The sequence below is a fragment of the Lissotriton helveticus genome, chromosome 3_1 (assembly GCF_964261635.1).
Source record: "Lissotriton helveticus chromosome 3_1, aLisHel1.1, whole genome shotgun sequence".
NCBI classification, from domain to species: domain Eukaryota; kingdom Metazoa; phylum Chordata; class Amphibia; order Caudata; family Salamandridae; genus Lissotriton; species Lissotriton helveticus.
This window is the reverse complement of record NC_136061.1, coordinates 553,368,933-553,395,395: the sequence shown is the minus strand read 5'-3', so window position 1 is coordinate 553,395,395 and position 26,463 is coordinate 553,368,933. Positions and strand designations below refer to the sequence as shown.

The 26,463-nt window shown below is 44.3% G+C and overlaps 1 protein-coding gene across 1 annotated transcript in view; it reads left to right on the top strand.

Annotated features, from left to right (window-relative positions):
- Window positions 1–26,463, top strand: part of LOC144822681 (peroxisomal bifunctional enzyme-like) — a 499,488-nt gene that overhangs the window by 180,281 nt on the left and 292,744 nt on the right. Inside the window, exon 4 of the mRNA XM_078680454.1 lies at window positions 25,721–25,832. Coding sequence (XP_078536580.1) covers window positions 25,721–25,832 — 112 coding nt within the window. The remainder of the gene's footprint in view (window positions 1–25,720; window positions 25,833–26,463) is intronic.

Genomic DNA, 26,463 nt, shown 5'->3' with positions numbered 1-26,463 from the left:
TCTGTCTCGAAGTGTGTGCTACCAGCCTTGAGTGAGTTAAATGAATTTGAATTTGTACTTGTAAAGCGCACTGCTGCCCCAGCAACGAGGCTTCCTAGTGCTGTACTCATACTGCTGTGGAACCCTTCCTGGCTTTTCCCTGTGAAATGTCCACTCCTGGGTACCCCCAAGGTGAAGCCAGGCATCCCAGCGTTGTTGGGGTCATTGTGGAGATTAAGCAAGCTATTGCACAGAGTTGTAGAGTGGGACCCATGATTAGAATAGGCACCGAGGAGAGAATTATCAGGTCCGGGGAAATTGAGCCCAAGACCCGCCGAGGCGGGAATTGAACCCTGGCACTGGGCCAGACCTCTGTATCAGGGTCTGCCGCTCTAACCATTGAGCCACACTTCTCCACATGAGTGAATGCAATAAATGCTTAAAACATCTTCCTGATAAGCCGAACGACCAACCCACACTACCTCGAAGAGAGCTGTTAGTACTTGCCTAATTTAGCCTCTGCTATACCTCTGGATACTACCTGGACTCTTTGCACACTATACCTTACTTTCGTATAGTATATACAGAACCAGCTTCCTACAACAAGCTGCAGTTTAAATGCTCACTTTTTGCTCATCCATACCCATCCATGCACCACATGGTGCATGGCACATGGTGCATGGAGGTGCGTGGGCACTTCATGTGCCTCTAGGACCACTTTACAGTGGCCTGCGAGGGAGGGATCCCTGTTTGGGGCCCCCAAAGTCAGTTTTCAGCAGGTTTCACAAGGCGGTCTTCCCTACTTGAAAAGGCTGTCAGAAAGGGACATTGTAATCCCGATGGCAGTGCCTGCCTCGGCATCGCCTCTTGTTGGCATTATGATTCCAACTGCCGCTCCGTCAGAATCTGAGATCTTGGCAGAGGTGCCTGTCTGTCCCCTGACTGCTGTAGGTCCGACCGCATGCATAGAAATGCAGCGGCTGGACCGAAGGGCTATCTGTCGTAATCCAGCCCTAAGGGTCAGTCGGATGACCTGATACCAGCACCATGGCCATCAAAGCTGAAGAAGCCCGTTCTGGCTAGTCAGGAGCTACTTTCTTTGAATTGCAATTGAACACTTATAGGCACCCCGAGAGAACGAACCTTTCTGGCTAAAAGTTGCACCTAGTCTGCTAGACCTGGGAGTGTCACCTGAGGCCTGATTGGTTGCCAAAGAGAGACACCTGCCTTCACCAAAGGATAGCATTGGACCTGCTGTGTGCAGAGATCGGTACCCCATTCACAGCAGGCCTTCTACTGGCTCAAAGAGGACTTCAAGGGACACCGACACATGTGGCCAAAGCCGCCCCACTTTATCAATGGACCAAGGAATACCCGCAAGGACACCCCTGTCGACCGCACAATTCCCAGAGCATCTTTGAGCATCCTCCACATCCTGCATCCACAGCATCAGAACCACTCCATTGAAGCCTGTGACGGTCTTGATGTAAACTGTCGAACTGGACTTGAGACTGCTTTGGTTGCCAGGTAACTGCCCAAATACTCCTTAGTGGCCCCCTTGACCTTCTCCCACCTGGAATTGGCCGCCCCACTCAGGCCGGAGTGGCTGGACACAACTCTTTTAAACTTTTCTAAAGGTTCTAAACTTTACAGTTACCAATGCTTGTTTGCACTTTGTACTAAAGATGACATTTACGTTTTAATAAAAACTTTAACCCTGTGGTGGATTTTGCTCATCATGGTGTCTAAAAACTCATACAAATATGAATTAGTATCCGATTTCTTTCATTGTTTCATGCTTCTAAATGCTTTACACCAGTTCCTTTGTTCAAACCTGGCTGCTGGAAGCAACAGCTACCCAGAGTTGAGCTAAAGGTTTTAAAAACAAGACTGACTGGACCTAAGATGGTTTGCAAGTGTTTTGCACTGTAAAATGGCACAACCATACCATTTAATACTCCATAATCCTCTGCTCACGCGTTAAGATAGCACATATTCTTCAAGGACTTTGGCAGGATCGAAATGCTGTTCATGGGCAGAAATGTTCATGGCTTCAGGGTCAGCTCTAGATTTTTTAAGGAGCGGCGTGTTTTTAGGAAGTCCGGGACTCATAACAGTGAGGAGATGATTATTGTAATTCAGAGCGGGTAGAAGAGCGGTCTAATAGCTTTGAGTAAGCATGAGAGTATAGGGTCAGAGTTGCTAGAGGCTGGATTTGTACTAGATCTAATTTTGATAAGTTTCTTAGAACCCTGAATGCATTCCAGGAGGCATTGTCTTTAAGGTTCAGAAGTTGAGGAATGAAGTTGACTGTCTTACTGATGTTGACCCCTGAGAATGGCATGCAGAGGTGTGGATAGTAAATGAAGCAGGAACTTGGCATTTTCCCAGTGGGCCGGAAGAGTGTGGGTTGTTTTTTGAGTGGTGGGGGTGTTTTTGTTACTGGGGTGGGGGAGGCAGTTTTGCATCACTGCAATATCTCCCCCGAAACAAAAGCAGCAGCAGTGCTTCTCACTTGCACTCCCCTACCCCTGTGTGGCCGGTCCAACTGAAATGCCAGGGCTGTTTTGTGTTACCATTCCGACCCTGAAAGGAAGGTTATCTTTACGCAAAGAATGTTCCATCTTTTTTTTTTTTTTCTTTAAAGATTTTATTTGCAATATAATAGTATAGAGCAAAATAGCATTTGTATTTATTACGTTTATAACTTCAGCATCCTGAGGGATACTTTGTTTTCAAACATTAGCTCCGTCTTTAACAGTTTCTAAACATAAATTTGGGTCGAACTGAACTGAATACTCTGTGTTGTATCTGAAAGTTCTGGGTGTATGTCTATGTGTTGGCCAATTGTGCCCTTCTGGTTAGTTCCCAAGCTCCCCCGCTTCCTTCCACGGGCCCCATATTTTGTCAGTTGGCTAACATACACTAGTCCATATTTCGAGCCCACTGATTCATTCTAGGAGTCCCCTTGCTGCCCAATGCGTGTTATATATCCCTCCTGGCCTTAGTGTGGTAACGTATGCTCCCCCCAGATGCCCAGGCACACCATACGTGCCAATAGTTTTACCGGTTCCCCCACTGCCTCTGTATGGTTTGCCAAAAGGCCTCCAGTCTTGGACACCTGGGCAAACCGTTCCGTTCCGTTCTATATTATAGAAATTATGTGGCGATGTGAGGGGGTTGTTAAGAGTCTGTATTCTAATTGAGTCTCTTGCTCTACCCCCTCTGGGTATCCAATCTGACTGTGAGTCTGCCAGCTTGTATTGAGCTTGGAGGTTCTCAAACGACAGCATGTCTTCTCCATCCCAGAGATCCCCAACGTTGGCCTGCCAGTATGCCAGAGTCCCATAGTGATGTTTCTAAGGTAAATTTCCCCTCCCATCCCGTTGCTTTGGTCGCCTTTTTCCAGGTCAGAATTACTATGGCCGTGGGATTCTGACTCCTCTGTATGTTAGTATACCTTTACAGTGCCCTCTGTTTCCTTTAGAACAGAGCTTACCTATCTACCATAAAGCCTGGATCACGCTTCTCCTCAAATGATCGGTCATTGATTTCACTGAGCTGCGTCGCCCAATGGTATGGGGTTTGAGAGGTAACTCCCATCCCTCATTCACCAGACAAAGTGGTCCTCTAACAGTGTGCCCAAACAGAAGTTCAAGTGGGCTGTAGCCAACCCCCGTCTGTGGAACCTCCCTGTATGCAAACAAAAGGCAGGGTAGCAGTATATCCCATCTCCGCCTGAGCTTTTCTGGGAGACCCTTAATTATACCCTTTAAGGTTTTGTTGAATCTTTCAACTAAACCATTGCATTGTGGATAATAGGGTGTGGTGAACTTGTAGTTCACTCCACACTCCTTCCACATTGCAGTCAAGTAGCTAGACATAAAGTTTGCACATCTGTCAGATACTACCTCTTTAGGGAACCCACTCTTAAGAGGGCTCTTGCCACAACAGGTGCTGTAGTGGTCCTAAGGGGAATTGCCTCTGGGTGCCTAGTGGCATGATCCACTACCACTAGGATAAACCTGTGCCCAGGTGCAGTTTCGGGATCCATTGGTCCAACAATGTCAATCCCTATACGTTCAAAGGCAACCCCCACCACATGTAGTGGTTTAAAGGGGACCTTTGTAGTGCCACCTGGTTTGCCACTGGCTTGGCAGGTTACACAGGAGCGACAAGACTCCTTGGTGTCTTTAGACCTGTGGGGCAGTGAAATCGAGGGACAATTCTGTCCCAAGTCTTGTTCTGGCAAGAGGTGTCCTGCTAAGGGAATATCATGGGCTAGTGTCAAAAGGAAGTCCCAGACTGCCAAAGGTATGGCCAACCTCCTGGCTGCACCAGGCTTGGGGTCTCTACTCTCTGAATACAGGAGTCCATCATCCCAGTAGATTTTATGGGTGCCACTAGCATTCCCAGCAGCAGCTTGCTGTCTGAGGGGTTCAAGAGAAGGGTAGCTCAACTGTGGCTGACTCAGATCTGCCCTGGAAGGGCCCCCTGCTCCTAAGAACTCACCCTGATCAGGTTCAAGCTCCTCTGGGACAGTTCCTTCTTCAGGCTCACAATCAGCTTCCGCAGAAGGCTGACCCTCACTCTGAGTCAGAGGGAAGGCACTGCCTTAACCCTACTGCTCCTTTTCTTGGTAGGAAATTGGTCCATTATTCCAGAATCCAGTGCCTGTCCAGTGTTAGACTTTCTGACCTGTGGCCTAGTCACAGCAAACTCATGTGCAGGAATTCCAAGCATTGCTGCATGGGTCCTCAACTCCACTTCAGACAAGGCTGAAGTTTCCAAATCATTGCCAAGCAAGCATTCTACAGGGAGGTCTGCACTGATCACAACTTTCTTAAGGCCAGTTACCCCTCCCCAGGAGAAATCAACAACTGCCAATGCATGGTTTGTCCTGACATTGCTGGCGTCGATCACTTGGTAAGTCTCACCAAGTATGACTTGTCCAGGGTTCACAAAGTCTGGTGTTACCATTGTGACACTTGTCCCTGTAGACCTCAGCCTCTTCCTCATTAATTAAAGGTGTTTGTCTGTAGTTGCCCAGATTACTGGGACTCACAGAGGAGGTCATATCCATACCTCCATCACAGATCAAAACAGCTTGAGTTGACACTCTGACTAGGCCAGAATCCATCTCAGATCCCAGGGTTAACCTTACTACACCCTTCTGCTGGGAACCACCACTTGTAGCTGAACTAGGGGGAACAGTTGCCTTTGGGGCAATGGTGGCTGGAGCTGTCTCCTTTTTGGTGCAATCACTAGTCCAGTGACTATTATTCTTACATACATTGCACCATGGTTTCTTTTGGCCTTCATTCTTTTTAGATTGGGGATCCCCACCATTAGAAGCTTTTGGGGGATCTTGTGAAGACTTCTGGTCTTTACCCTTCTCCCCACCTTTTTGATCTTGCTTCCTTTGGTCACCACCTTGGTTCTGTTCCTTCTGCTTCGCCCTGGTTCAGACCCATTTGTCTGCCTTCTTTCCGAATTCTTGGGGAGAGGTCAGATCAGAGTCCACCAGGTGCTGATGCAACTGCTGGTTCTGACAGTTATTAAGAATTTGTTCTCTCATGATCAGATTATACAATCTTGTATAGTCACACACTTTACTGCCCAGTAACCAGCCCTCCAGAGCCTTAGTAGCACAATCAACAAAGTCAACCCAGTCCTGAGTCTGTGCCTTCTGGATTTCTCTGAACTGCAACCTGTACTGTTCAGTGGTTAAGCCAAACCCATCTATCAGAGCACTCTTCAGGACCTTGTAATCATCAGCATCCTATTCTCTTACAATGAGGAGCTTATCTCTACCTTTGTCTGCAAAGGAGAGCTACAAGATTGCTGCGCACTGCTCCTGGGGTGCCTTCTGTACATTGCAGGCCCTCTCCAGTGCAGTAATCCATTCGTGGATGTCATCCCCATTCTGATAGGGAGGGATAATCTTGTTTAGGTTTCTATGGTCATAAGACCTATCCCTACCACTAGGGATATTGCTGCCACCATAGGGCTCCAGCCCCATCTTTTATCTCTCTCTTTCAAGAGCTAGGGTCTCCTTTTCTCAGTCCACTTCTTGTCTCCTTATACTAAGCTGAGCTTCTCTCATCCTAGCATTATGCTCCCTCTTTTCAAGTGAGGTACCCCTCTTGTGAGCAGAGGCAGAAGACCCTACAGATGTACCAGAATGATTCGACTCCTGGGAAGCAGACCTTTCTCTTCTAGGCACACCACCAAGTCTACCTGAGGGGACAAAGAGCGGGCCTCTTTGGCCTTCTTCATCCCCATGGAGATCTGGATTCCGCAGGTTTAGGTCACTGACATCTACCTGGTCTACATCATCATCAGAGTCCTGGGGAGGTAACTCACCAGTGTTCTCTTCTTCAGATGTACCCACCCCACTGCCTATCTATTCAGGATCTGATGCTTTCTTAAAGTCATCAAGCATTAACACCTCTATAAGGCGTTGGGTATTGGGATTCTGTCCTGGCTTCAAATTTCTCATGGCACACAAAGTCCTTAACTCTTGGAAAGGAAATGTGTCATATTTAGATACCAGTCCTTGACTGGCATCTGGAGCAGATCCACTGGGTCCCTCCTTTGACTCTAGTGAGGTGTGGTTTGTGCACCTACCTACACTGTTTGGTTTCCTACTAAACCTCTCTTGAGTTGTAGAAAGGGTGTGCTAGGCCCTTGACACACAACTCTAAGTTCAGTAGAACTTACTGTATTCTAAGCTTGGATTATATGTACCTAAGGTACATTTAGTGATTTTTCAAATGATATTCTCAAGATTATCTGGTAAAACAATGCAAGCTGGAATCCCACATGCTGCACATCAATGTGAGAAGTTGGCCTGGTTTTTATGGTGTATTTTGTAACACATAAAGGAATTTTGGCAAGAAGATTTTGTAGAGCACTGCCCTACCTGTCAGAGATATTGGCAGCTTCCTCCATCTGACAAAGTCAGTTTATATTGATTGCAAAGATTTTCCACGTTCTGAGCGTAAAAATCTGTAGGGCGTCCAAGGCAGACTTTAGGATGTACTGGTCTTTTACTCTCAAGAATGCAGTTGGTAAAGTGCCTGTTACTGAGCTCGCCTGAAGGTAGGCAAGTTTACCCTCCCTATGACTCCAAACCAATTCCTTCCTTGAAATTGTGGGTCATGCTTACTCAGGGTTGTACAATAGGCTCACTCTACCCATATCCAGAAGTGTATCCCTAACATGGGATTACCAAGGTAGTTTCCCAGCGCCCTGCATGCCCAAGACCTCCTTTACCTCTGCCCTATATACAGCCAATATTGGGGTTATCCAAAATCAATGCCAAAAGTTAGGGGTCTGAGAGCAATTTTTTCTGCAATTGGTCTCACCCATAAGTCCAGGCGAAGCGGTATGAGAGGGGAGCTGAGGGGGGAGACCAAAATGCTAGCTAAAAAAAGTGTTCTCAGTCTTGGCGATGTTTCCCGGAGAACTATGCCCCCATTGTTCAGACCCGTACATTGCAGTACCCCTTGTATGCACTTTATAAATCTCCACAAGCGGTCAGATAGGTTTGTGGCAGAAATTCCTAAATAACTTGGTCAGCCCCCCTCGTAGTCTGTGCTAACTTTAGGCATGTTTTGTTGATTTGTGTCCCCCAAACAATTTTTTCGGTTAGAGTGACCCCAAGGTACTCAAATAGATGTATAGGATTTGGGCAAGTTGAACTGGCTGGGTTGAAGACCATGTATTTAGTCTTCTGGATGTTATTCTCCAGCCCCATGAATTTTCAGAAGGCATCAAAGCAGTCGAGGATCCTCTGGATGCTCATGGGTGATTTTAAGAGCAAAAGGGTATCATCAGCGAGCATCATTGCCAGCACTTTGCTGTTCGCTAGCTTGGGCGCATCAATGTCCTTCCCTATGTTCAGTGCGTCAACAAGTGCATTTATAAATAGGTAAAACAAGGTGGGTGCTAGCACAGAGCCTTGTCTTACTACTCTGTCAATGGCTATTGGTGTGGTTAGTTCCCCGTGTTTACCGAACCTAGGGGCACATTACAAAGGAGGATTTTCCGCATCCTACGGGCCGGCGGAAGCCACCGCCGGCCCGGCGGACGTGGAAAATCCTCTGCGGACCCACCAAAGACCCACCGCCACATTAGGATGGCTGGTGGGTCTTGGTTTCAGTCCGCTGCTTTTCCGCCGCGGTCGGCTTACAACTGCGGCGGAAAAGCTCTAATATGGTGGCGGTGTCTCTCAGAGATGCTTTTCAGCGGCGGGTTCTCCGCCGTGGAAAAGCATACGGATCTTCACTCTGCTGGCCCCCTGGGTGAAGGGAGGTGGAGGGGTGCACATGGGGGGTACCTATGGTACCCCCCTGCATTTAAATGCAGAAAGCGGCAGGCACCGCGCGGTGCCTGCCGCTTTGTGCATGTAAATGCAATCCATGTGTTTTTAACATTGCGGCGGGTGCAGCTTGAAGTCGCACCCGCCGCAATGTTAACAATAGAGGATGTGACCGCCAGGGTGGCGGTCACATCCTAATTGCACAGGAGGGAACGCCGCAGCACATGCGGACGCTCCCTCCTACACAGGGCTCGCGGACGGACGCAAGTCTGTCCGCGATCGTAATGGGCCCCCTAATGTGGGCATTATTGCCTTTGTGTAATTGCCTGAGCATGTGACATAGATAGGTGGGGACCCCCAAATCTCTTACGACAGCTCACAGTTTGTCTCTTGGTACCAAATCAAACGCGGTTTTTAGGTCCACAAAAATCAGATAGAGGCTGCCACGATACCTTTTGATATCGTGTTTAATAATATAGTGGTTAAAAGTATAATTTTTCATGTATTTGAATGCGTTTTAGGTGATATTAATTTTAACCCTTACTATTGTTTACATAAAGTGTTTTTTTTTTAAACGCAGCTTGTAATTTAAAGTGATTTAGGACATGATTACGATCTTGATTGACAGGGTACTCCGCCACAAATGTGGCGGATATCCTGTCTGCCAAATTACAACTCTTATCCTGTGGAAGTTGTAATAAGGCGGACAGGATATCTGTCCTGTTTGTGACGAAGTATCTCATCCGCCAAGATCTTAATCAGGCCCTTAGACTTATTAAGTACATTTTTTATAATAATTTATAGTATCGGAGTGGGTGTTGATTTATAGAGGGATAGGTTGGGAAGTTAATTAGTTAATAATAATCATGAATTATTTAATAAATGTTATTGGTCATTGATATTTATTTTGTAATTACGTAATATTGATTTATTTTTGTTAAATGTTATTTGCGGACTGTTAGGTTTGTAGGGTGAGAAGGTAATTAAGTAATAATCAATTAATTATTGTTTATTTTAGTTGATTTTGATTACGTAATTTGTGGAATATTCTTTTATTTTACTTCTATTTTAGTTGTGGGCAGCTAAGTTTGTAGGGGACTAGGGTTCGTACTTAATTAATTAATAATTTATAAATATGTTATTAGTTTTTAAAATTATTTAATTCATTTTTAATTATTTAAAATACGAAATATTGATTACCGTTTGATATTTTAGCGGCTGGATGCTAAGTTTGTAGTGGTATATGGTGGGAAGTTAATGAATTCATTATTATTTGTAAATTTCTTATTTAATTGAATTTTAAATTATGAAATATTAATTTAAAAATGTATTTATTTGCTGGCTGCTAGGCTTGAAGGGGTCTAGGCTGGGAAGTTAATTAAGTAATTAACATTTATTAATTGTAAATTATTTAATCGATTTTTAAATATGTAAATTGCAGAGTAATTTTTTAAGGTATATTTTAGTTGCAGGCTTCAAGGTATATAGGGGTAAGGGATGAGAGGTTAATTAATTGAATAACAACAATTAATTGATAATTATTTTATTGAATAGTAATTATGTAAATAGAATCATGTTTTTATATTATATATATTTTTTATGTTAATCTTTATATTAAGAGTTTATTATTTTTTCTACATTCATGGTGTTACTTATATATGTAATGTTTGAGGAAAAGTACTTTCCCTACTCTTGTTTATGCTGCAGTAGGAAAAGTAAAATGAATCTCTTTTGAAATCAATGTCTTCCCTACTGCGTGAGAATAGAACATCTTACCCCTCTGAAATCCAACGCTTTTCTACTGTTGCACAGACTGGAGTGGGAATAGTAAATGTGTATCCCTTTTAAGTCTAACACTTCCCTTGCAGTTGCGCTCTTTAGAGTGAGAATAGAAAATGTCATCCCACCTAAAAGCAGCGCTTTTAATTGTGTTGCACAGACAGGAGTGAGTATAGTAAATTTTCCCCCTCCGAAGTCCAACACTTTCCCTATTATTGCATAAAATAGAGTGAGTAATGGTATAGTTAATATCCTTAGACTCCAATTGATTTCACAATGTTGGTTAAGTAGAGTTCATAGCATTAGTTGCTTTTTTATATTTAACATTATTTGTTTTAAGGATTTTTCAATTTTTAATATTTCATTTATTGACTACATTAAAATATGTCAAGTCAAAGTTACTTTATTTCGGCAAGACCATAAAAGTTTTCCTTCAATGCAAAAAAATCCCCCAACATTCCTGATCCAATCAGTGCTAATATATTGCTGCCTAAAACCACATCATATAGGATGCATAGTAATAAATATAATTACAATTATTTTAAATGGCATGAGTTGTAATATTGATAAAATCAATACTCAACGAATCGTCATTTAAACTAACATAGAACATCATCATTTGATAGCTTGTCTTCTTTTTGCCCACATCTGCCTCGAAAAAGTGGCTTTTGCTCTAGCATACAGCGCAGAAGAATCCGTTCTTAGAATCCTCAAGGCAGTGTGGCGGCACAAAGTCCCCATAAGCCTACGCACAGTTGCCAGCCGAGCTAAGCGAATCTGGGTATAGACATTAAAAAGATTTCTTATTAAATTTGTATATTTGAATGCATGTTACACTTTATACATTTGTTTATGTATTATATGGTAAAATATAAATATCCATAATACATGTGTTGTCACAATGTGCAAGTTGTTGGCGCTGTAAAGTGACATGGTTGATAAGTTGAGCCCCATTCGATTGTCTATTCTTGGGCATGTGTGCTTAGGAAAGCCTGTGCACCTGCAAGTTTATTGCTGGAGCTTTTTAGGAGCTTCATAATTCCTAAAGGTACATTTTGATAACCAGTGATCCTCAGCATAAGGTAGATACAGGCACTCCTGAAAGTGAGCGACAAAGTACATGGACAACATGGACTGGCAAAACAAATGATCACATCATGCTTAGGCTCAATACAAACCATTAGCAGTGGAAAGCAATGTGGCAACATATGTTGTTGGAATATAAACATTATTAACCGTTTATTAAACCAACTACAGGGACTAAAAGCAGGTTTTGATATGATAGACACAAGGTAAATTGTGCACAAATCACTATAGCGAATCTAAACATATACTTAGTATATACATGCATGTACACCAGTGAACTGGAGCCTGATAAAATATGTATTACTACTAATAGTACTCATAATAGCCAGGACGTTTTTCCCCCTACATAGTAAGATAGAAATTAGGACAGCTTAATTTAGAAAGGTTTTAATAGGCTCCACAGTGGTATGTATGGAAATTAAGAAACCATATATATATTTTATAAAATTGTATGGGTCACTAGTAGTGGTTTGGTATCACTTTTTTTTGTTTTTGTAGTCAATATTAGGAATACGTTGAGAGTAGCTGGGAAAACATTAGAAGACACAATGGGTAATTGACACCTGCCACTTTAATATTGATTTTTCAATACAGTTTTTGCCCCAAAAATATCTTTGTGCAAATTTTGGAGGGAACTTATAAATAGACCAGAATAGAAACTGCGTAAACATAAGTGCGATATTTAATATAAGTTGGTGATGTAATGAGAATTTAGGAAGTCAATTCTTTAGTGCAAAAAGGCAATTTTAAGAAGTAAGTTTGTAATTGATTAATACGGCCCATTAGGATGGCGGGCGGACTTTGCCCGCCCGCCATCCTCCCGGGATTGGGACCGCCCGCCATAAGGGCGGGGGTCCCGTGGGGGGGTATTAGGATGCGCCCGCCACAGGGGCAGGCGCATCCTGCATTTTTAACATTGTGTACATGCATGCATTTTTAGCATTGCGGCAGGCGGTGCTGAGTGCACCGCCCGCCACAATGCTAAAAATGCCTGCCGCTTTGTGTATGCAAATGCTGGGGGGTTCCACAGGTACCCCCTGTGTGCACCCCCACCTCGCCTTGACTCCGGGGACCCGCAGGGGGCCCCCAAAGTGAAGACCGCATGCGATGCCGCCACGGAAAACATCAGATTGGGCCCATACTAATATGGCTGATGGTGTCAAACAGACAACATCACCATATTAAACCTTTTCCGCCCAGGCGACTGGGGCGGAAAAGCGGCGGACGGTCTTTCCGTCCGCCGCGGACCCCCCGGCCATCCTAATGTGGCTGGGGTCATTTCAGTGAGGATGGCGGGCGGATTGCCGCCGCCAGGCCGCCGGTGGCTACCGCAAGCCTGGCGGGGGCAATCCGCCCACCATCCTAATGGGCCCCTAAGTTACTTTATTTGACCCAGATGGAGGATAGCATAGCAAAATACGTTTACATCTGCACCTTTACACTTTATGAAATTCCACTCAGGACTGAATTAAGATACAATTATACTAGCACGCAGTCACTTTAAAATATTTATCTATGTACAATAGGATAAGTTTATTCTGGCACTTGGACACTTTATTTAAGCCCTTGTAGTGTGAAATTAGAGTATAATGGTCACCCAAGGGCAGGGAGTGATGATTAAAATTATTGTCAGCACGGAGTCACTTTATTCAGTTACTAATGTGCAATAGGATGATGTTATACTAGCTCTGTAACACTTTATCAAAGTCCATTTAGTACTTAATGAAATGACTATGGATAATTAAGATCAGAGAGTGACCATAGGGACCATAGAAAAGACAAATTCACATGTATTCATTGAAAATATATATAACCATATACAAAATAACAAGATCATATGTTTGTTCGAAAGGTTAAAAGCACAGATAGCCATACAGGGTTTAATCATATGTAAGGAGGCAGAGTATTAAGTCAGCAAAGGAAATAAAGGAGAGTGAAGAACTAAGAAGCCTTCATAAAACAAAATAACAAGTATTTATTGCTTATTTATAATCGATTGTTGATGGACTAGTAATAATGGGAATATTGGTGTCATACTGTTAAAATATGTGGAGAAATATGTGGAAAAGGAAAAAGTACATAAAAGTAAATATATTTGTAAAATGGCTGCACCAGTTGCATGGCAAGAAGTAGCAATTACTGTGTAAGCTCATCATTAACTGTTGTGGAAAGCTTTTTGCCAGAAGCAACATGTTACAAATGTTTTTTTTAAAAGATTGCTGACAGCAAAGAATCTGTTTGTCAGTTTATGGGGGTTTTCAAATAAAATATGGAAAGAAATGCTCCTGAGTGCGCTATGTTTCTTTATGGAGGTTGTTTAGTTGGACGTGGAATCACCTCTGTGAGTAGCGGCACCCGTTGCAACTGAGAGCGTTGGCGTGAATATACGTGTATGTATATAAAATAGGTAGCTTACAGGTTACAGAGAGATAACTATTTTAATCAGTCAGTCAATAGGCTTTATTTCGATAAAAACATATCTTAAAAAGCATTCTCATAGCACAGATAAAAAATACATACAAATAGTTTAAAATTTACACAATAACAATAATTTAGTTAAGAAGGTCCAACATAGTGGCCGTGATTAAACAGTTTCATACAGCCTTATGATTCCAACTACTTAGCCATACCACACACAAACAAGGGCCGGGTATCCGACTTCAGGATACGCATAGCAACTATGTGGTGTCTGGTCCCCAGCTCCTTGCACAATGGTTTTAACCATCTCTCTCTTGGGGATTTGTAGGCAGGGCATTCAAAAAGAAGATGGGCAACAGACTCGACCCTGATTACACAACATGGACAAAAGGGCGAGGTTTGGGCCGGTATTTTCCAACGGGCAGTTAATTCACCTATCGGAAGCATGCCTATTCTGAATTTAAAGTACAGAGCCCTATCTCTAGATTTTGAAATTAGGTCAAGATAAGGTTCACGGGAGGGCATGTCCTTAATTATAAGGAACTCACTTGCAGTTCTACAGAGTTTAGGGTCAGACCTACTCCTCTCGTCCACCCAATTCCAATAGATTTTCTTGAGAAGAGACTTGGTGGGGGCTGATCTAGTTAGCCAAGCCTCCCCAAGCCCCAACTCCCCTAGAAGGGATTTAACGTCCCTGAGCCATTTGATTTCTGACCACCCGGGCAATGACAATACCTCTTTTAGGCCTTCCGCCTAGCTTGCAAGTTCTGGCACCCTCCACAAGCGAGCCCAAAGTAATAGGGGCGCAGCATTGCCAGATCTTTAATAGGGCGACATCCCATATCTAAAAGCAGGGGAAGGGTTGGAGTATTCTGGGGAAGGGCCAACAAAACCTTCAGAATTTTTTTTTCTGAGCTGGATAGCTGGTCAATATTATCGGTTCCCCAGAGCTCAGCCCCATAAAGTGCTGCACTGACACCCCTCGCCTTATAGATGTCTAATACGGGGGCTATGGGTTTAATGGAGGACGCCCGCTGTTCTTTAAGTAAGGCTCCCACCACCCTCTTATGACCTAGAAGTAACTTATTGAGGTGGGAATTCCACCGCATAGAGTCAGTTAGGCGGATGCCTAGGTAATCAAATTCTTTTACCCTTTCCAACGGAGCCAAGTTTAGCGTGTGAGCCTGCCCTAGCTTTTTTGGCGGGTTCAGTACTAACTATTTTAATAGAGAACTCCTTCCTTTGAATTGTGTCTCTCAGGCAGGCCCCGGGAAAACCAAGTTCTGGCATGAATAGTAAAATAGGTTTTGAGGGCAATGTCCTCACCATTATCTCTTTTCCCACATGGATTGCCCACTGTAATCCACACCAAAGGTCCTCCCTGATAGCCACAGGGTCTCACAACTTGCGGCAGTAAAATTTGACATTCTCTTTGCATTCAGATTGTCTGATAGAGGTTTACCAGAATACAAAAACAAAGGACACTTGAGATGCAGGCTGAGTTGGTGAGTCTGATCCATCAATGGCCTCCCTGGGCAGACTGACCTGGAAAAAGGGGAATAGTTGGTAATAGTCGTGTCCCACTATGGTTTGAAATTACTTCAGTCTCTCTCTAGCACATTGCCAGCAAGTTGAAAAGAAGACCTCAGCAGTGAAGAGCAGCTGGCCAGCTAAAAGACCTTCCTTTAGCATGTTCCCCTCAGAAGAGCCCAGAGCCCTATCAGAAGAATCCTAATATATCCTCCTTGCCCAAGAGATCAATTACGCCAGTTCTTGAGCGGAAAGAACCCCTCTAACCATCTCAAAGCTGCCATCACTCAAGTGTTAGCAACAGTGTCTGAGGGAAATTACTTAAAAAGCCATAGCTTTTGGAGGCAGCTCTGGAAAGGCACTCAACCAATATTTCAAAAACTAAGGGGCCTATTATGATTGCGGTTTTTCCGCATCCTCCGGGCCGGCGGAAGCCACCGCCGGCCCAGAGGATACGGAAAAACCGCAGCGGACCCACCAAAGACCCACCACCACATTAGGATGGCTGGTGGGTCCTGGTTTCCGTCCGCAGCTTTTCCGCCGCGGTTGGCTTACAACCGCGGCGGAAAAGCTCTTATGGTGGCGGTGTCTCTCAGACACCGTCCACCATATTAGGAAGGGCTTTAAAAGATGCTTTTCCGCGGCGGGTTTTCCGCCGTGGAAAAGCATGTGTAACTTCACTGCGGGGGCCCGTTGTGGGCCCCATATGTGAAGGGGGGTGGGGAGTGCACATGGGGGGTACCTATGGTACCCCCCTGCATTTGTATGCAGAAATCGGCAGGCACCGCATGGTGCCTGCCGCTTTCTGCATACAAATGCAATCTATGCATTTTTACCATTGCGGCGGATGCAGCTTGAAGCCGCACCCGCCGCAATGGTAAAAATAGAGGATGTGACCGTTAGGGTGGCGGTCACATCCTAATTGCACAGGAGGGAACTCCGCAGGCAATGCGGAGGTTCCCTCCTGCTCCATGGTGGCGGACGGACTCAGGTCTGTCCGCCATCATAATCGGCCCCATAGTCTGGTGAATGAATGTGATCCTGATTAGGCTCCTGTACTTTTTTAATTATTCCCTTTCTGAATACATTTCAGCCATATAATAATGCTCAGAATTTGCTTGGAAATGACAGGACAGGTACATTATGTTGCATAGCCCTCTCAACCTCAAAATTAAAAGGGCAAAGTTGCCTTTCATGTTGCAAATTCATTGAGAACTCATATTGATTAGGATACACCGATTTTTGCATATGCACGACAGAACTATAAAAATGTTACAAGATCTAAACAGAGCTCTTAAATTGGCAAGATTTATGCATGCACAAGTAGGTAATGAACTATGGGTCAGATGTACGATTGTTCCGTTTTGCGGGTCGCTTTTTGCAACTAGTAAAACATAATGCACTAATGTGTCACGGACACATTTAGCAATTTCCAATGGGGTTGCAAAGGACCTGCCTCATCAATATTCATGAGGAGAACACTCGGATTGCCCCTCCCTTATTCGCTTAATTGATAATGGGATAGTTTGGATGGGCCTACAAAAAGTGTTTCAATTAGTTCTGTTATTCTGTATCCATACATATACTTTTTTAGGTCACTCATCTGGCGCGAAACGCTGTCGCCAGCGAGACGTTATTGTTGCCGACTTGCTTCGGAAGTGGGACAGGAGATGGGTACGCGCAGAGCTTTTGGCGATTTGAGCAGGTGTACGCGCACGTATAGCCACACGCATGTGGTGTGCACATCTCCTGTCCCGCTTCCCAGGCAAGTCAGCATGCAGTTTCACTTTCCATTCCCCCCGTCGGCTCCACGTACACATCTTTGTTCATTCTGGTTTCAGCCAGCCAGTATTCCCCTTTCCTTTAACCCAATTGCATCCCTTCTCGTACGTCATTCAACTTCCTCGTGAGAACAAGGCACACGCGGTAACGGGGTCTCGGTTAAGGTCTCCAATACATACATCAGCCGCTCCGTGCTCCCACACCAGTGTCCCCAGGACGGAAATTTAAAACAAGCACAATGTATCTTGAAATACGCAAAATAAGAGTAAGTCCCAACAAAACAAGACCAAAACAAGTTTATTATTCCCACACAACGATATCAGTCGGCTAAATTACCGAAACACAAAGACATACTTTAGTCTTAACGAAATAAGAGTCAGGCAAATGTTAGGTTATTATCATTTATCTAGTGAGTCACGCAGAAACTCTTAGGCATGTTTTGGAAATGTTTACAAAACAAAAAAAACATGAAACTGCTCTTGTTTTCTTTACCATGTGCTGCGCATGACGTGACACCTTCCTTTAAATGCTGTTCCCGCATTGCACGTGTACCTTGTGTGAATGCTGAAGTGTTGCCATTTGTATATTATCAGACTGTGGTGATGTGTGCTGCCCATGCGATAGCCCCTTCATGAAGTGCTGTTTTTGCAGTGAGTGCTGAAGGTCTGGCACTTCTGGTCTATCCGATTGTGGAGGGTGGTACTATGCATGCCGTGTCCTCTTCATATAAATGGTATTTCTGCGTTGCACTTGTTCACTATCCGACTGTGGAAGTGGTGAGACTGTCACGTCACCTGACGGCTACTGGCCCTGCGCTATCCACGCCGCGTCACCTTTCTGTAGGTGCTGTTTGTGTACTGCAGTACAAAAGGGGGTGGTGATAGACGGAGCATCTGAATCGATCAAACACTCACACCCAGTCAAAAGATCTGGGTTTAATCCATCACCGTTCTTTAGCCCACTCTGCCACCCCAGTTCAGACATGGCTATATGCAAATCAGTCTGACCCTGTGCCTCATGGGAACAGTCCAGCCCGAACTGCCAAGCATGTCTTCCCAGGACCGGAAACAAGCTTCCGTGGTCCGGTTTCTGGCATTCCAGCCGTCTTCAGCCCGGCTTGCTTGAATCCAGTGGCAAAGTGAGCAAGGGACTCACGTCTGAGCATACCCTGCCACACTTATGGCGGCCAAAAGCGGTACAAAAGGGGGTGGTGATGGACGGAGCATCTGAATCAATCAAACACTCACACCCAGTCAAAAGATCTGGGTTTAATCCATCACCGTTCTTTAGCCCACTCTGCCACCCCAGTTCAGACATGGCTATATGCAAATCAGTCTGACCCTGTGCCTCATGGGAACAGTCCAGCCCGAACAGCCAAGCCATGTCTTCCCTGGATCGGAAACAAGCTTCCGAGGACCGGTTTCTGGCATTCCAGCCGTCTTCAGCCCGGCTTGCTTGAATCCAGTGGCAAAGTGAGCAAGGGACTCACGTCTGACCATACCCTGCCACACTTATGGCGGCCAAAAGCGGTACAAAAGGGGGTGGTGATGGACAGAGCATCTAAATCAATCAAACACTCAAATCCAGTCAAAAGATCTGGGTTTAATCCATCACCGTTCTTTAGCACACTCTGCTACCCCAGTTCAGACATGGCTATATGCAAATCAGTCTGACCCTGTGCCTCATGGGAACAGTCCAGCCCGAACTGCCAAGCCATGTCTTCCCTGGACCGGAAACAAGCTTCCGAGGACCGGTTTCTGGCATTCCAGCCGTCTTCGGCCCGGCTTGCTTGAACCCAGTGGCAAAGTGAGCAAGGGACTCACGTCTGAGCATACCCTGCCACACTTATGGCGGCCATAAGCGGTACAAAAGGGGGTGGTGATGGACGGAGCATCTGAATCAATCAAACACTCACACCCAGTCAAAAGATCTGGGTTTAATCCATCACCGCTCTTTAGCCCACTCTGCCACCCCAGTTCAGACATGGCTATATGCAAATCAGTCTGACCCTGTGCCTCATGGGAACAGTCCAGCCCGAACTGCCAAGCCATGTCTTCCCTGGACCGAAAACAAGCTTCCGAGGGCCGGTTTCTGGCATTCCAGACGTCTTCAGCCCGGCTTGCTTGAATCCAGTGGCAAAGTGAGCAAGGGACTCACGTCTGAGCATACCCTGCCACACTTATGGCGGCCAAAAGCGGAACAAAAGGGGGTGTTGATGGACGGAGCATCTGAATCAATCAAACACTCACACCCGGTCAAAAGATCTGGGTTTAATCCATCACCATTCTTTAGCCCACTCTGCCACCCCAGTTCAGACATGGCTATATGCAAATCAGTCTGACCCTGTGACTCATGGGAACAGTCCAGCCCGAACTGCCAAGCCATGTCTTCCCTGGACCGGAAACAAGCTTCCGAGGACCGGTTTCTGGCATTCCATCCGTCTTCAGCCCGGCTTGCTTGAATCCAGTGGCCAAGTGAGCAAGGGACTCACGTCTGAGCATACCCTGCCACACTTATGGCGGCCAAAAGCGGTACAAAAAGGGGTGGTGATGGACGGAGCATCTGAATCAATCAATCACTCACACCCAGTCAAAAGATCTGGGTTTAATCCATCACCGCTCTTTAGCCCACTCTGCCACCCCAGTTCAGACATGGCTATATGCAAATCAGTCTGACCCTGTGCCTCATGGGAACAGTCCAGCCCGAACTGCCAAGCCATGTCTTCCCTGAACCGGAAACAAGCTTCCGAGGACCGGTTTCTGGCATTCCAGCCATCTTCAGCCCGGCTTGCTTGAATCCAGTGGCAAAGTGAGCAAGGGACTCACGTCTGAGCATACCCTGCCACACTTATGGCGGCCAAAAGCGGTACACAAGGTGGTGGTGATGGACGGAGCATCTGAATCAATCAAACACTCACACCCAGTCAAAAGATCTGGGTTTAATCCATCACCGTTCTTTAGCCCACTCTGCCACCCCAGTTCAGACATGGCTATATGCAAATCAGTCTGACCCTGTGCCTCATGGGAACAGTCCAGCCCGAACTGCCAAGCCATGTCTTCCCTGGACCGGAAACAAGCTTCCGAGGGCCGGTTTCTGGCATTCCAGCCGTCTTCCGCCCGACTTGCTTGAATCCAGTGGCAAAGTGAGCAAGGGACTCACGCCTGAGCATACCCTGCCACACTTATGGCGGCCAAAAGCTCTTTTGACTGGGTGTGAGTGTTTGATTGATTCAGATGCTCCGTCCATCACCACCCCCTTTTGTACCGCTTTTGGCCGCCATAAGTGTGGCAGGGTATGCTCAGACGTGAGTCCCTTGCTCACTTTGCCACTGGATTCAAGCAAGCCGGGCTGAAGACGGCTGAAGATAGGTCCCTAGGGGCCCGATGTAGGTCACCAAATACCGGTCGGTAACGGCCGAATTCGGCCGTTACCGACCGGTATTTGGTGATTGAGATGTAGGGGCCATTATTTTACAGATTCGGTAAATTTACCGAATTGGTAAATTTACCGATTATTGAAAATACCGAATCGGTCATTTTACCGATTCGGTAAATCCCAGATGTAGGTAGTACTGTTTACAGTGCTACAGGCCTTTAGAATTCGGTATTTTATCACCCAATACAATTGGTTGGTAAAATACCGAATTCAGGTGTACATGCCCTTAGGGCATGTATGTGTGCCACATGACACACAAGCCTGGAATTGGGGTGCTACAGGGTGTCAAAGTGACACCCCGTTCACCCTTGCAGGATTCGGTATTTACCGAATCGGTAAATACCGATTCGGTATTTCCCATTGATTCCTATGGGCTTCAAGGCCCATAGGAATCAATGGGAAATAGCGATTCGGTATTTACCGATTCGGTAAATACCGAATCCTACAGAATCGGTAATTTATTACCTACATCTGCCTGCTTCCGATTTACCGACTCTTAAATACCGAATCGGTATGATTCGGTATTTAAGAGTCGGTAAATCGGAATTACCTACATCGGGCCCTAGGTCTTTTATTAATTTGGACCAACATTGTATTGTATTGTATTGTAGTATATTTGTATAGCGCAACCTGTCACCACCAAGGGCATCCTGGCGCTTTGAGCCATGAACCAGCGGATTCAGCAGCTAGCCTGTCCTGGGGAAGAGATAAGTTTTCAACGCCTTCCTGAAGGCTGATAGATCCTCAAGACTCCTTAAGGGTAGTGGCAAGGAGTTCCAGAGTTTGGACGCCGCCACTCTAAAGGAGCGGCCGCCCATCCTCACTCTCTGGAACCGCGGGACTACTAGTAGCCTGGATGAGGAGGACCGAAGAGCTCTAGATGGATTTATCCATCCTAGCAATTTCCTTCCTATCTTTTCTTTACACAAATCCAACTCCTCTTATATTTTATGAGGAAATTGTATCAATATTTTTACACTTCTTAAATATTCCAATCAAGCTACTCCGTTTTAGATGTTTAAACTTAGCCCATTTCCCCCCTTTTTTTGATAAATCCATTTACAATGCAAACTCTTCTTCCCCCTGTTTGGGGTATGGGTTCTGACTTGTATGCAGATTGTATTTCACTGACTGTTTTGTTTTTCTTTGTTCCCTGTGCCCCTTTGAGATTAATTCCCACTTTTATAACTTTGTCCCTTCAGTGTGCTTTACCTATCTCTATAACTCTTCATTCTGAACATCTTTATCATTTTTCAGTGATTGCATACCCATCAACTTTCTCTTAATGTTGTTTACTTCTTTTTCTGTCACCCTTGCCCATGTTGAGCCCTAACATCAATAGTTGAGGATTTCTGTGCATGGATGAAGGTTTTCACCTCTTTAATTTGGGAGCCTTCCAACTTATTTTTTCGTCCCCTGTTTTTATTTCATAGTCTATATGACCAATGTTTCCTAAAAAAAGAGATAATCACTTCGCCTCTTCACAAACATTGGTTGGTGCGACACAAAAACAGTGGTTGGCTCCCTTTGGGAGATAGCTTGGGTTTCAGCAAAGTCCTCTACTGGCCTTACCATGGTTGCCATACATTTGTTTATAGTTTTTATTTAATCAGCTATTGTTTTTAAAACAATAGTTTGATTTTTCATTGCCTAATTATTTAAAAGCCCTGATTCTAATATCGCATGAAGAGTATTCTGCATCAGTAGCATTACGTCAGCATAGACTAGGACGGGCAGGTGGGGGTTTCTGGTATATTATTCAAAGATTTGCTACTTAACCTTTCTTGAGAATTGATCCTTGGCCTCCTGTTATCTCCTATCCAGGGACCATTTCCACCCTCCTGTTGTACAAAAAATTTCAATACATCTTAGTACGGGACCGTTCAATACTGCCACTAATTCGCTTGGCATCTTCCTCTCTCATCTCCCTTTTATTTAGGGCCCCAGAGATAACCAAAACTTGGGGGAAGGAGAGAGTCAGGGCAATTAGGGCAACCTCCATATACAAGGACTCACTGAGGTGTTCCTCGTAAAGTAGGAGAACAGATTCTACCTCAAGTGTAATCTTATCTGCGCTTGGATCATCTGCTATGGTTCTCTCTCCGTCTTTTCAGCTCTTAAAACGTCTCCCCACATTTTATTTTATGAGGCTGCTAACTCAATTACTGACGGAATTATTCTTGCCCCTTCACTTTCTTCCAGGGTCCGAGACAAATTCTGAAGCCGGGTGCTTTTTCTCCCTCTTTTTTTCTGTCTATTCTTTTCATTGTTGGAGTGACACAATTAACGCCGGGCCGAGTACTCCGCTCCGACAGTGGAGTTTGCAGAGTTTTACCAACTCCGTGCTCCACTGAGAATGCGAAGTTGCCGCAAAACTCTGACTCCATGGTGGAGCGGAGTACAAAGCCAGCCCCCTTTAAAAAAAAAAAAGAATTTTTGAGCCACTTACCTTCTCTTTTGCACGCACTCCTCCTCGCCGCGGTACCTCCTTCGTTCCGTCCTCTTCCTTTGTCTCGGTACATATTACGTCTTGCGTGAAGTGCACATGTACAGTTCATGCAAGACGTAATACGTACAGGGACTTGAGGAGGAGGACAACGGAAGAAGGAGACACTGCGGCGAGGAGGAGGGCAGGCAGAAGAGAAGTTAAGTGGGTTTTTAAAAAACATTTTTGGACTTTTTTGTGGTCCTGGAGCGGAGCGTAGTTACAGAGTTTTTTTAAAATTCAGTGGAACTACGCGGAGCACCACTTCACATACTACATCCAGGGTTAGACACAATGTGAATCATCCCCTCCACTATTTCCCTTTAAATAACATATCTCTCTACTTGCACTTTCTTTCCCTAATACTGTTTCTCTAGTGGAGACTTATTTGGGCTGCTTCCCTTGTCTTTTCTTTTTTATAGGCATTGCCTTATATCTCACCTACGGCCATATGTATCAAAGCAAAATGGGTTCGCAAACGCCGAAATTCGCAGAATTCCGGCGTTTGCAAACCCATTTTCGCTAAATGGTATGTATGAAACATTTTTGGTGCAAAATAAGGAATCGCTAAATTTGCCATTCCTTATTTTGCGATTGCATTTAAGGAATTGCAAATTTTGCGATTCCTTAAATGCAATGTATCAAGGAAAAAAACATTCCAAAATGCCATTAAGGAATCGCAAATTACCACCAACTTCTAGTTGGTGGTAAGTTGCGAATTCTTTTAAAAAAGCTTTTTTTTAAACATCAAAAGGTGCCATTTGACGCTCATACATCCCCTTAGGGCATGTATGTGTACCATATGCGCACACATGTCATTTTCAAGGGCGCAGGAGGGTGTTCTTGAGACACCCCTGCACCCTTGAAAATATTCACAATTTGCGATTCGCAAATTGCGAATCGCAAATTTCCTCTTCATTCCTATGGGCCTCCTGGCCCATAGAAATGAATGGGAAATTATTCCTTAATTGCGATTAGGAATTTTAAGGAATCGCTAAAAAGAAGCGATTTCCTACATACATACCATTTTGCGATTTCTAAATAGCGATTCCTTAAAAATCGCTATTTAGGAATCGCAAAACGGAATGTTGATACATATGCCCCTAGACCTCTAAACTCTAAATATAAAATCAATTGTACTCTTATTAAAATCAGAATGTAAATATTACTTAAGATACTTAATATGACTATTTATATCAAACTGGAGCGTCCCCAAATAGTCCACAGTTGAACAAGTACTCTTCGTGCTGTATAATTCCCACTCCTAGCTTGGAGAATACAAGCACTACCCCACCTTTGTCAAATTCACTTAAATATCCCATATATAATCTAAATCCATCACTTTCACACCTCCAGCAGTATGAATAAGTTCTTCTGTTCATTTCGCAAAGGTTTCTTCCATCTTTTCTTCCATTGAATTTTCCCACAATCAAAAATATCTGTTCCAACCAAAGGCACTAATGACAACATCATTTTGTACCATGTAAAAAGAGAAAAAGAACTAATAAAACTATAAAAATGACTTGCTCCCTTGCCTTGCTGCTGCTGCCACCACCAAACACCCAGCCTTTTTCTTTTGTAACACACAGCAACACCAAGTGCCAGTTAACGGAGTTACCTCCAATGCACTTATGCAATCAAGGTTAGTGACCAGTTTTGTACCAAGAGACAGAGGGCTGGAGGAATCGGAATGGGAGATCAAGGGCTAAAGACACTCCTTATCATGTGCTTAACTCCTCTGCTCCCTGGGTTGTAGCATAATGGCATTAAAAATGATTCTGCTTGTAGTATTACGCTTGGAGAATTTGCATACTCTTAGCATCTACTTTTGCCTTAAAGCCTGGATTAGGCTGTATGATGGCTAGATGGCTGTGTGGTATCTTGTTCATCATTATTTATTTATTTTATTTATAAAGTTTTATATAGCGCAAACAAGATCCCGAACGATATCAGAGTGTTCTACAATACGTTGGAAGAGAGGACAAAAATGAAATGTACACAGCAATTGTGAAAATACAATAAACAGTGGTACAGGTATAGAGTATAATATTATGCAGAAGAGGCGATCCGTGACTGTTAGTTGTACCATGGAGATAGAAACCAAGAACAGCCGCTTTATGAGTACCTCCACCCCTTATGGTATGAATTTGCTCATTAGGAGTCCTTTGGCTTCCAGTTTGAAAGCCGTTGTCGAGGAGAGTCTGCATACATCCGGAGAAAGAGAGTTCCATATTTTAGGGGCAGCACCAGAGAAGGCTTTGTGACAAGTTCTCTTTTTGCTCAGGATGATCGGTTTCAGGAGGAGAGTAGATGCGCTTCTTGATGCCCTCTCCCCACAAGATAGTTCAAGTTTTTGCACCAGATACGTGGGAGTATCGTAGTGAAGGGCTTTGTGCGCCAGGATTGCAATCTTTAGCTGGATTCGAGCTTCAAAGGGTAGCAAGTTGAGAGATTTAAGAACTGGGGATATGTGCTCATTTCGTTTGGAGCCTGTAGTCAGTCTTGCTGCGGAGTTCAAAGAGGCCCTAAGTGGAGCCAAGTCGTATTTGGGAAGGCCACAGAGAGTTGCACAACCATAGTCTAACCTTGGTAAGACAAGCGCTTGGATGTGTTTCCTTTCAAAGCAAGCTACAGTGTATGTTTGTACATGCAAACAATCTTTTGTTATACTTAAATATGATGCCCGCTTATAAAAGTTGGATTGTGCCTTTTTAAATGTTAGTACAGTACCAATGGATTATCCAAATTGGATCCAAAATGGATCATCCAAACTGGATACAAATTATAAATCCCTGTCTAGCTAATTTAATGTTAGTAGCTAAAATCATGCTTTGAGTGAATGGACTGTGGGTAGCCTAGAAGATGCTTTTATGTGACACGTTCTTTATTGCCTGCTTTAGGCTCGAGTTGGTCTCACAGAAGTGCTCCTTGGATTACTTCCAGGAGCTGGTGGAACTCAACGCCTTCCTCGACTGATTGGGGTACCTGCTGCTCTTGACATGATGACTACAGGTAATTCAATTAAATGTTCCTGGACATGTGTTACAGCTTGACGTAATATGTTACAATGTGTTTTTAATAATTATAGGTTTGTTTAAGGTTACCTGATAACTCCATGGCATCAGTGTCAGGCACTTCATTCAACAGCCAAAATAATTACGGGAGTAACAATCTTGAGTCACCTGGATTAAAGCCGTAGGTGAAAAGATTTGTAAATTGGAAAACTTGGATACATAGTCCCCGGATGACATTGAGTTATCCGATAGCCTTAAGTTGATTTAATAGCAGTACCATGGCCAAATCATGAAACGATATACAGTGCCTCACATGCAGTTAAACATATGCATCACTAAGGCTAAACAGAATATTACATATCCATTATGCACTGCACATGATTACAAATGTAGGGATCAGTCCCAAACATGTATACCACATGCATAGCAGCAAACCTTCAGTTTTTCCTTCCTGTCGTTCTCTTATTTTAAAGGCTGAATTTGAAATATCAACACATTCACAGAGCCATACATAAATGTGGCATTAAAGGGTATTTTCGCAATCTTGAACGACTATAAAGCGAACATATTTTCTTACATTTGTTTAGAATCACTTTCTACAGACCGTTATTTAATATTTGACACAATCA